We start from the raw sequence: 10,534 nt of genomic DNA, 5'->3' as shown, positions 1-10,534 counted from the left end.
AAAGAGGGGTGATACCTCATTTCTGAGTTTATTTCAATAGCCTTCCCTCAGTTAGCTTGCGGCTCTAGGCTTGCACTGGAGTAGAAGGCCCAGAACGCACTCCTGACTGGCGGTAGAGGGGCTAGCAGCGGCTACAGCCCTTCTCCATGGTGGATTGTTGAAATTTGCCAGGTTTTGATGATTTTGGTGTGGGTGAGGGCGAGGGCGAGGGCGAGGGGGTGGGTGAGTTCCAGTTCCGGCTCCGACGGGCGGTTGCTATTTCCTCATTGCGATTGCTATTCGCAATCGCCCCTCCTCCTCTCTCTTCCTCCCTCCTCCCCTTCCCCTCCCTCTCCCTTTCTCTTGCGTCTCGACTCACTCCTCGACCGTCAGCTGGTCTGGTCAGGTTTTGGTTAGACTGTTCAAAAATTATTTTCCCTTCAAAATGTCTCGGCCTATATTTTCAGAAGATGAACCAGGAAGAAAATGGGACAAGTGTGTCACTGATGCCGTATTAAAAACAGGTGAAAACCTTTCTTGGGACTCTACCTTCTTTCGCACACAGCCAATTCGGTGACTTATGATGTGACTAAGGTTATGTTATCCCTCTCCTTGTATTGATCAATTATTTTTGCCTTTCAATCGTTGACATTATGTCAGTACAGCTCTTTTGAAAACTTGCACTTTTATTATGTACGCCATACTGTTTCCGACATTCAACATAAAATATATGGTCTTTTTAAACTCTGGGATGGGATTGACCTTAACCTTCTGTTTGCTTGAGGGAGAAAAATGGTATTTTTCTTTGGTATAGAAAAATTGAAGTTGATAAAATCAGCCTGATTTGTTTATTGAAAATTTTTGTGTTAAGCCTGTTATTATCTCCTTTTTTCAGGTGGTGGTGTAGCCATTGGTGCTGTTTGCTCGGTTCTATTTTTCAGTCGTGAGTGAAACTGCATATAAATGTTTGTTCACCTACAACATCAAGCAATATTTTAATAAACCTTATATTCTTTGCAGGCAAAGGATGGCCTTTATTATTTGGTGGAGGCTTTGGTGTTGGAATGGCATATGCTAATTGCGAAAGAGCATTAAATAATTCTTTATATGGACAAAATTTAGTGAAATCTGCTAACAAGGTAGGTTACTTATGAAAGTCTTTGCCTATGTTCTTTTAAAACTCTTTTTTGAGCCTGTTAATTACTTTGATGACTTTTGCTTTCAGTGCTAAGCTATGCATCACATTTAGGTAATTCCAATGCTTTGAGTCCAAATGAAAACCAGCCTTTTCTTTTTCCTACTCTGAACTAGAGGTGTCATTATTGCATTGACACAATGGAAGCAGCCATGTAAGGAACAATTGTTCCTGTAGAAAATTTGCCGTTTAGTTTCGTGCGGAGAGTTGATATCACCTCCTTTCCTCAGTTGTGTTATGATAAATTGCTTTTATAAAGCATAAATTTAAATCTCCTGGCACAGCAAGGACAAGGTTTTTTGCATTATCATGTGTGACCCTCACCACACCCGTGTGTAAATTTCTGTTATTACAGTTTAAGTTTGAGAAAACCATGTTATAGTAAAATATAATTAAATCAAGACAAATCTGTTTCTACTCTGTGCCTCTTTTCTTCTATCTATCGCATGATACTATGAAAGGCAGAGTTGGTATCAGGCCCAAAATTCATGAGGAAGATGAAAGGAAAAAGGAGAAATAAATGTTCTTGATGGTTTGATATTTTTAGTGTATTAAGTGCAATAACAAGTGAGGACAATACATTTTAAAAAGCAACACTTAATGTCCTTTGTCTTGCATATTGATAGCTAGCTTACATTTTACAAAACAACACACATACACATATCAAATGTGTATAAATTGCATACAGTATAAACTATTTGGCTTTAATCAGTGTATAAATTTGTCAGAGGCAGTGCTTCTACACTGTTCTAAAATTTGGAAATAATCCTTGCTTTCGTAAGCAACTATAGAATGTCTAAGACTTGTAATTTTATTTACTCGACAAAGTCAAAATATTTAAATATAATCAATGGAAGCTTTAGAGATATCAAACATTACATGCTCTGATAATGTACACATAAATTTGTCTATAATAACAGCTGGCAAATAATTATTGCTAAAAAGTATGTACAAAGTTTCAACAAGTGTAAGAAACAGAATAATTCAGAATGATACAATCTAAACTGGAAAATCAGCAGATATAGATACACTGAATAGATTATTATTTCTTTCATAGACAAAAGAAAAATATTATAAGGACACACCAATAACACGCAAACCTATGAACACTTTGCATTCTAACTTTTAATAATCAGTCAGTTGAGAAGTATCAATAACAATAGATCTTCCATTTCAAACATAACAGTTGCCTGCAGTTTGCTACAATGTAGAAACTCCCTTTTAGTTCATACAGACACAGGCCTACCAGGATAAAACCATACTTTTTTGTAGGAGGTGAGGACAACCCAGTATTGGTTCACACTAAATGATCCTTGGTCAGATATCAAAACTATATATGACATTATAAGTCATTTCTCACTTTAACTCTTTGGTATCCCAAGTTGTAGTCTGGTCTTGATCATTACCAACACAAAAAATATTCTCTGAAATCCCAAGTGCAAATGTGAACTAGAAACTTGCAACATTCTTCTGAATAAGGAGTGCATGAAAACCAGCAACTGTCAATTGATGACTATCAAAAGTTTCTATATTGCAGCTGCAATTTGATGAGATCAGCCTGATAGGTAACAATATAGCTGTATTAGCTTCAAGCAAAATTTACAAATAGAGTACACAGTAAATTCATTAATTGGTAAAACTTACTGACAAATGAAGAATAACAAAAATTTCTTATGTTTTCTCCAGTTCTAAAGCAGCATATTGCTCTTCATCTACTTCTGTGACCATCAGATTACCATCAGGTAACAGAAGGACAACATTTCGTGGTCCACCTGTAGAAAGAAAAATTAAAAAATAATTTTTGAGGCAAGGTCAGACAGATGCTTTCAACAAGAAATGAGACATACCCCCAGGTGGAGCTTCTCCTGCCTGAACCACTTGCGCAACAATCTGCGCTTGTGGATCATCCCTATCACCTCCTTCCATGACCGACATCAGATGTGTATCACCAAGAGTTGTTGTTCCATCTTCGTTTTGCACTAAAAGTTGGGATCCATCTCCCAGTATGCTCACCTAGAAGGATTTAAGAAAACTCAGGTCAGAAAGATCTAGACGATAAATTCCATTGAAAGCAACAAGGATATTTGAGATTGGAGTTTGTCATGCTTGGCAATAAAACAATTGAGAAGCTTGCCTGATTTGAATCCAACTGTGCCACAGCATCAGCATACGCAGAATCTAATGTTAAAACAGTAGAGCCATCTTCACCCTCTTGATTTGTCGTAACATAAACACATCGCTGCTCTCCATCTTCACCCTGGACAAGGAGTGTCTGTGTGCCATCTTCAAGTTGACCCTGAACTTGGTACACAACACCATCTGGTCCTAGAGACATTAAAAAGAGGGGAGGGTTATTGTACTGAGATAAGTCAAATAATGTGTAAAACAATGAAGGACACACATTTACCTTGAATGGTAACCATCTCTGTCTCTGGAACAATGCCAGATATCTCCTGTCCATCTTCAGTGAATAATTTACGGGTAGGTAGAGACATTTCCTGCATTTGAGAAGTGTCAGCCACTTGGGTCACAGTGCTTAAGAGAGTTCCACTCCTTCCAGGAGATCCACCAGTCATCCTTTTAACAGTAAGCCCACTCGAGGTCCGCAGCAATGTTGTCCCTTCATCTCCAATAACAGTGCCGGTGGTACCTCCAGGGCTCATTTCCACCTGTCAATAAAATTATAGCTCAGTTTAATATTTTAAGCTTCAATAAGGTTGGCAGGTACTGCACCTCAAGATAAGAACAAAAGGAAACCACTGTATTAGTCATAAATTTAAATGTTTGCTTGTATTGGTTGCAAATATTCTGATAAAACAGATTTTAATTGTAGTTTATACAGGTTCACAACATACTAAGGACATCTGCATATGTAGCACCCAAATGAAAACTAAAAACATTCAATTCCATTAATCCAATGCCAACAATGGCTGAAAAAAAAAATTAACCAAGACTATGTCTTGATTAAAATCAATCACTATTTATCAGGGAACCAGCAAACAGTCAGAAAATCAGTGAGTTGTCTGCCACTGTGTTAAAAAAAAATACCTACAGAAAGAAAAATGTCAACAAGTCAAGCCTAATGGTGGAACAGCAGATGAAAAGGGATGGCTATAGGTCACACATGCACTAACAAAGCAAGTGTGACAAAGGCAAAGCAAAAAGCAGAGCAGTTATGAACCCATATTTCTGCCAAAAGAGATTTCAAGTGGGAAGCATCAACGAGTCCTGATAAGTAGTTTCTCTCTTTGGAAAATTAATACGCGACGAACCTTAATGAGAGTCTGCTCTCCGCCCTCAAGACTTTCTTCCTCCAAGAGAACGGTGTTTGAGGGAGGAGGAGCGGGCTGAGGACTTGGTACAGGCTCTGGTGGAGGAGTTGGTGGAGGCGTTTTCTCGCCTTCTGCTCGAGCCAGGATGTTGCCCGTCAAAGGACATAAAGTAAGAGGTCTCTCTGGGCTGGCAGGTTCAAGTGGGGGCATTTCACCTGTCGGGAAGTCATCTTGGAGACCACAGTCTGATTCTGAATCTGATTCATCTGAACGGTCCTAAACAAACATGTAATGACACATTAGACCACGTGCATTAAACTGACCTCTCCAAAGAAAACGACCTATCAGGGCCATTGATTTTTACCAGAATTAAGAATGAGCTTCCCTTATTTACGATTAATTTAAAATTAATTAAAGTGCCATCTATTATAGATAAGCAAAAAGGAAAAAAAAACATGCAAGCTGCTTAAGCAAAGAAATCAAGATGCCATTTTAAATGGTGAATTAAGCCAACCCCACATACTTGTCCCAGCACCAGGTGCTTGATTGTTTGAACCATTCTTTCAGAATTTAAAGAAACTGAAACACTAGATAAATTGAGAAGGGAAAAAAAACACTGATATCATGACATAGTGTTCAAGTCCAAACATAATTCATATTTTCAATTTTTTTTCTGTGTAGGTATAAGCTTGTTGGACTGAGACTAACACAAGGATGAGATTTTAACAGCTGATACTCTAGCATAAACCTGAAGAGCTAGGTCTTTAGTTTTAGAAGGGGTACTTACATCTGTGAGCTCGGAGTTCAAGGCTTCATTGGACTGTGACTTTGTCTTGTCTTCTAGGCTTCTTACCTGAAAAGTCAAACTCAAAACTGTAGCTAACAATCAACCAATGGCAAGCGGCCATCATAATCGCTCAATGAATAGTAAACGAGAAACAGATTCAGTTCTCACCGGAGCTGCACTAACGACATGGCCGCCTCGGCCCCTCCCGCGTCCCCTCATTCCTCCCCTTAGTGGCTCTGTTTTTGTTTTCAAACCAGAGTTCACCAGTAAGCTAGCTGATTCTTTCTTGGAAAGGGATGCTACATCTTCTTTCTTCCCAAGGACAGGTTTCGGCTGAAGAAAAGAGCATACTTTAGTAAGCTGACATGAGAAAACATTAAGTCCAGAAAACTTTTACTTCTACTCAGTTCCAATAAGTCACCTGCAAAGTTACGTTGGAAGAGGTGGCACTAGAGGTCGGGGTGTGGGCACCAGTGCCTAACATGGCTTCAATGGGCCGGATGCCACTTTTGACGCCCGATCCCAGCGGAGAAGACGAAGACACTACTCTGCCGCCGGCCACAGTCAAGGCTTGCTTGGGTCGCACCGGCCTGATGCCACCACGCGCCCCGCCCAGAACAGTTGGCATCCTGGGGGACGGCGGCACGATGGCCGGCCTGGGTCCCGACGCGACAGCACTGCGCACGAGGCCCGGCCTGATGGACGGCGAGATGAGCGGGCGCGGCCCCGACACGCCCGCCAGGCCCCCAGCAGAGGGAGTGGCGGTTCGAGGGCTCGGGTTCACTTTGATGAGACCTCCTTTCATTTGAGGCGAGACCAACTTCGGCATCAACTTCATTGGAGTCATGGGGCTTGCCGACGCAGATGATATTGGTTGAAGCTTTTTACCAAGAACAGTTGTTTTGATGGGAGATGTTCTCTCCCCAGCATCAGCATCAACTTTGGCATCTTTCACAGCCATAATTCCACCTTGCTTCTGACCCACTCCTGGAAATGATAGAAAAGTTACATTACTTTCCGTGCAAGTTTGGCATAAGTTTGACAGGTTGACAGTTAGATGTTACTCTCTCATTGTTTCCCTTACCAGTCACAACTTTGACATTTGGTGAGTCTATTTTAATTAGTCCACTGCCACCATTGGGTCCAGGCTTAGTTGACATGATATATACACCAGAGGATATGTTGGGCATGGTGCGTGGGTCCACCTTCACAACTCCCTTAGAATTTGCGACCAAAACAGGTTGCTGAGAGGGAGACATTGCAGTCCCATCAGGTTTCTTCCCAAGAACTATAGGACCTTTACCAGAATTACCATCCAGTCCAGATATAAATTCACCTTCATTAAAAAATGAATAAAGATTAATGAGCGTCAGGGTATAATCTTATGAGAGGAAAGCACTACCAAATTAAAAACAGAAATATTACCAAGGAATGACTTGGCTAGCTCTTGGTTTGCAGAATCAGATTTAACAGGAGAATCTCCATTGAGTTTCAAGATTTTCCGTGGTCGACCAGGCCCTCTACGAACTGATAAAAATTCCTCATCTTCTTTCTTCCGCCGCTTCACAGGAAGTTCATCAGCAGATAATCCATCATACTGACTCATATCTTCACTCTCAGAAGATCGCTTTGCTTTGCGGGCACCATCTTCAAAATCAGACAAGTCTGACCCTTCTCGTAATCCGTCCTCATCTGCTTTCTTTGTTGACATAGATCCACACCAGGCTTTGACCTGATCCAAAGCCTTCTTCTTGCTACTTCTGACAGGGCGGCCTCTAGCTGGTGAACCTTCAGGCTTTGGAGTGCTTGTAGCAGATATATCTGCGGTTATCATTTTAGGTCCTGAAGGAAGACCTGAAGGACCTTTCTTCATTGGATCTTTTCCCTGTGCCTGCAACTGCTTCTGTTTGGCTAAGTTACGTTCAAAGTTGTCAAGAAGATGTTTGCAATCAGCAAGATTTTCAGCTGGTTCCCATGTGTTTTGTTGACTGTAGAAAGTACAGAAATTTGACAAAATTGATACATATACTGTAATAACAGACTTAAACCACAAAATTTAAAAAAATAAGAAAGAAGCGTACTCTGAATATCCTTCCCATTTTAAAAAATATTCATAAGCTTTTTTCCTAATATTGTAACGTCTTGAGACGATTCGTTCAACAACATATTCTTCTTCACTCTCAGTATTTGCCTTCAGCAAAGGTGTGATTTTAGTTTCACCATCAGTCTTTTTCTGAAAAAAAAAAAAAAGAAAGGGTGGTTGGTAAAAGATAAAGGGGTGCATCTCTTCAAAGGGCAGGTAAAGGAAGGGCATTCCAAAATTACAATCTAACCACTAAAGCATGTTATGACAACAATTTGCCGTGATAATGTACCAATTCCATTTCAAACAGTATTTTTTAAAATTACATGCAAAGAACAAACTGTCCGCACCTTGAGGACAGTTGTATGTAATGATTGTTGCCGCTGTCGTTGAACAGTCTTGTCAATTTCTTCAATACTTTCGCCAGCCTCAAGTCTGCGAATGCGCTCCTCTTCTTCTTCATCTTCATCCTCAAATGCCAGTTCGGCTTCACTCACCTGCTCTTCCTTAATATTCAGCTCTGTTGCTTCAACTTCATTGTTGCCATTCTCTGGTTTAGAAGCAGCATCTTCCATCTGCACACAGAGAGAGCAAATTAGTGTCAGAACTTCAGCCAGTGAAAACCTTAGATTTCCTTAATACATACCTTGGCATCATCTGTCTTTATGTCTTCCTCTTTCTCAGCTAATTTCTCCATACTACCTTGAATAGTAGGAGTGGTTGCAAGAGGCTTCCCTTTGATGACTTTGCGAATAATTCCTGCAATGGATATGAAACCATTTATCATGTGGTGTACCTCTCAATCCAAGAGTGAAAAAGGACATCAAAACTACAAACCTGGCTTTTGCATAACAGGGCCCTTTGCCAGGGGGGACTTAACTTCCTGCATTTTTGCACTGGCCAATGTAGTAGACACCTGTATGGCTTTCCCAGCAGATATCCAAGCTTCTCGAATGTTGTCTGGCATTTTACACCATTTTTGATACAGTTTCCATGAACTGACTTGGTCTCCATCGCCTGGTAGCAGGTAAGCAACAGAATTATTTCAAGTTTGTCGACATTGGGAAGATAATATGAAGCAAAGATAATCAAAAGCAATTGAGATATATTTACCAGTGGGCTTTGCTTGAGAACTCTTCCAAAGAAGAAAGGCCCAGACTTGGGGCTTTGGTTCCTGAGAATAGAAATATGTTTAATGCCCTAAACAAACCAGCCTTCTACAAAATTAATATCTATTCTGATACATACCGAAAGGTTTGCTTTAAACACTGGTGAGCCACACTCATTCTTTTCCTTGTGTTCCTGGAACTCTTCAATGAAATGGAACACTACATGACATTTTCCACAAACTAATACATCCATACATGAAATTTCCTCCTGGGCAGCTGTTCGAAGACAAAAATCAACATACAATTTAATATCTTGAAAAGGAAACTTGAGTAAATTTAAGTAGTTACAATAAATACCTTTTATGACTTTAGGATTGCGATTCACTGAAGAAGGATCTATTCCTTCTTCCTCCATGACTGCTGATTGTGGAGCTGCAAATTGAAACACATTCTACTATGATAAAAGGATAGAAAGCGAGTAGCACGGGAGAAGAAAAACGATAGGCTGAATTTCCGACCTTCCAGCAGAAATATAATTGACACAAATTTGAAAGCAGGAAGAGGTTAAGGCACCCATAACACAAACATCTAGAACGCGCACATTAAAATTAATGATCAGCACAATGAGTTTCAGACTTCATCCTAAACATCATAGGAGCTAAAATTATGGGCACTAAACGATTTAAAAATACAAGTCTTTGACTTCAATTTTATACATTTCCATTTCCCGCGCTAACTGAAAACAACATAAAAGCTACACCGTCACAAGCTGACCATGATTACATGAAAATTCGAACGAAATTAACCAATACATTTAGTAAAACTAGAAGTGTAAGAACCCTAAAATATTCTGCGGAAAATTAATCAACGAGTAAACAATGCCGTTCTTCTGCTAGCATAACCCTACCATAATATTTGGATCTTCTAGGTGGCTACGCAATCGAAAAGGATGTCAGTTATCCCTCCTATCGAAGAAAGGTTCATAACTGATCGCAGCGCGTTGAAAATGTCTGTCGGCGGTCACAGATAATTTGAAAAATACTTGACATTAGAACATACCAGCAATCTCGGCAAATTCGGCGTAAACTTTGGAGCACAACACTTCGGCTCACAAAATAACTACATGGAGTTCCGAATCGACAAATCCTTTTTCAGCGACGGAAAATGGAAGCTACGCGTCGCTCGCTCGCGACAGTGGCGCTTGGCGCTGGCGGCCACGAAGCGGCAAAGTTATGAACTACCTACCTTCTTTCTCTGTTTAAAAGGATAGATGATGCTTAGCGGCGGAAATAGAATCATAGACAATCAACTGGAAACTAGTTGATTACGGATTGCAGGGAAGCTGACGGATTAACGTGTGCACTCATTGACGTTGTTCAGAGAAGTGATTTGATTTATTGTTCGTCTTTTTACATAGACAACCAGTTACTAACTTCGGTCTTTCGATATCTCGAACCTCGGCGCAGCCGGATCGACTATACACTACATCCACCGGGGCGGGAATTGAGAACACTTTTCAATTGTGAAACTACAATACAACTTATCATAGTAATACTCAACATTGCGGCGAAGGGCAGAGAAATGCAGTGAAAGACAGAGAACGGCCGGAAAGGGGGCGGAATGCGCGCGCGGAGGGCGGCAAGGGCGGCAAGCGGCGGGAGGGGAAGGGAGAGGCGGAGAGACTCCGTGCCGCGAAGGCCGCGTCGCTACCCCTGCGCGCGCAGTCGGCCGCTGGCGAGGGGTATTTCCGCCCCGGCGTCTAATGGTCAAGTCAGTATTGCCTTGAACGTAGGCAGAGGTAATTTTTGCCTACGTTCCTATGTTGAAAGGGTTGGTCAAAAAGTGGTCGAATATCGGAAATTTGCTGATTTTGCTGACTGTGGGTGGCCACTGTGTCCAATCTGGTTGTCGTGAAAGGCCTCCCTCGGCGTCTTAGTATTCTTAAGACCCTACTCTTTCATACCATGTATCGGGAAGACGTTGACCACAACGATTTTGGCTTTGACCGCAACGATTTTCCGACCAAGTTGGTCAAAAAGTGGTCGAATCTCGGAAATTTGCTGATTTTGCTGACTTTGGGTGGCCAATGTGTGCAATCTAGTCGCCGTA

General features: G+C 41.0%; 2 protein-coding genes across 7 annotated transcripts; one reads left to right on the top strand and one right to left on the bottom strand.

The window, feature by feature from the left end:
- Positions 1-336: 336 nt before the first annotated feature.
- LOC117645994 (MICOS complex subunit Mic10-like) lies at positions 337-1,712 on the top strand. Its single transcript, XM_034386593.1, has 4 exons — positions 337-503; positions 875-922; positions 1,000-1,118; positions 1,205-1,712. Exons 1-4 carry the CDS (start codon positions 425-427, stop codon positions 1,208-1,210), a joined length of 252 nt encoding a protein of 83 aa, XP_034242484.1. The 5' UTR covers positions 337-424; the 3' UTR covers positions 1,211-1,712.
- On the bottom strand, positions 1,705-10,362 carry LOC117645971. 6 transcript variants are annotated; one of them, XM_034386555.1, is made up of 19 exons: positions 9,671-10,362; positions 8,783-8,857; positions 8,565-8,701; positions 8,430-8,490; positions 8,154-8,333; positions 7,963-8,075; positions 7,667-7,891; positions 7,315-7,466; positions 6,659-7,221; positions 6,318-6,569; positions 5,655-6,220; positions 5,402-5,566; positions 5,234-5,299; positions 4,447-4,722; positions 3,582-3,843; positions 3,309-3,499; positions 3,022-3,187; positions 2,819-2,946; positions 1,705-2,732 (listed from the first exon to the last, which is right to left on the bottom strand). In XM_034386555.1, exons 2-18 carry the CDS (start codon positions 8,838-8,840, stop codon positions 2,846-2,848), a joined length of 3,534 nt encoding a protein of 1,177 aa, XP_034242446.1. In that variant the 5' UTR covers positions 8,841-8,857; positions 9,671-10,362; the 3' UTR covers positions 1,705-2,732; positions 2,819-2,845. The 6 variants fall into 6 exon arrangements, with proteins under 6 accessions (XP_034242446.1, XP_034242447.1, XP_034242443.1 ...); XM_034386556.1 differs by lacking the exon at positions 9,671-10,362 and adding an exon at positions 9,485-9,658 and having other exon boundaries at positions 7,814-7,891; XM_034386552.1 differs by lacking the exon at positions 9,671-10,362 and adding an exon at positions 9,485-9,657.
- Positions 10,363-10,534: the final 172 nt, after the last annotated feature.

This window comes from Thrips palmi, unplaced genomic scaffold, assembly GCF_012932325.1.
Source record: "Thrips palmi isolate BJ-2018 unplaced genomic scaffold, TpBJ-2018v1 HiC_scaffold_19, whole genome shotgun sequence".
In the NCBI taxonomy this organism is placed as follows: domain Eukaryota; kingdom Metazoa; phylum Arthropoda; class Insecta; order Thysanoptera; family Thripidae; genus Thrips; species Thrips palmi.
Note: the sequence above shows the minus strand (reverse complement) of the source record. Positions and strands in the feature narration are given on the sequence as shown.

What these genes read in the sequence shown, in the direction of transcription:
- LOC117645994 (XM_034386593.1), top strand. Translation starts at nt 425, where the DNA reads ATGTCTCGGCCTATATTTTCAGAAGATGAACCAGGAAGAAAATGGGAC. An exon ending in TGATGCCGTATTAAAAACAG is followed by an intron (nt 504 to 874) that starts GTGAAAACCTTT and finishes TCCTTTTTTCAG; the next exon opens with GTGGTGGTGTAGCCATTGGT. An exon ending in CTCGGTTCTATTTTTCAGTC is followed by an intron (nt 923 to 999) that starts GTGAGTGAAACT and finishes TATTCTTTGCAG; the next exon opens with GCAAAGGATGGCCTTTATTA.
- LOC117645971 (XM_034386555.1), bottom strand. Translation starts at nt 8,840, where the DNA reads ATGGAGGAAGAAGGAATAGATCCTTCTTCAGTGAATCGCAATCCTAAA. An exon ending in TAAAGACAGATGATGCCAAG is followed by an intron (nt 7,892 to 7,962) that starts GTATGTATTAAG and finishes CTCTGTGTGCAG; the next exon opens with ATGGAAGATGCTGCTTCTAA. An exon ending in CACAGTTGGATTCAAATCAG is followed by an intron (nt 3,188 to 3,308) that starts GCAAGCTTCTCA and finishes AAATCCTTCTAG; the next exon opens with GTGAGCATACTGGGAGATGG.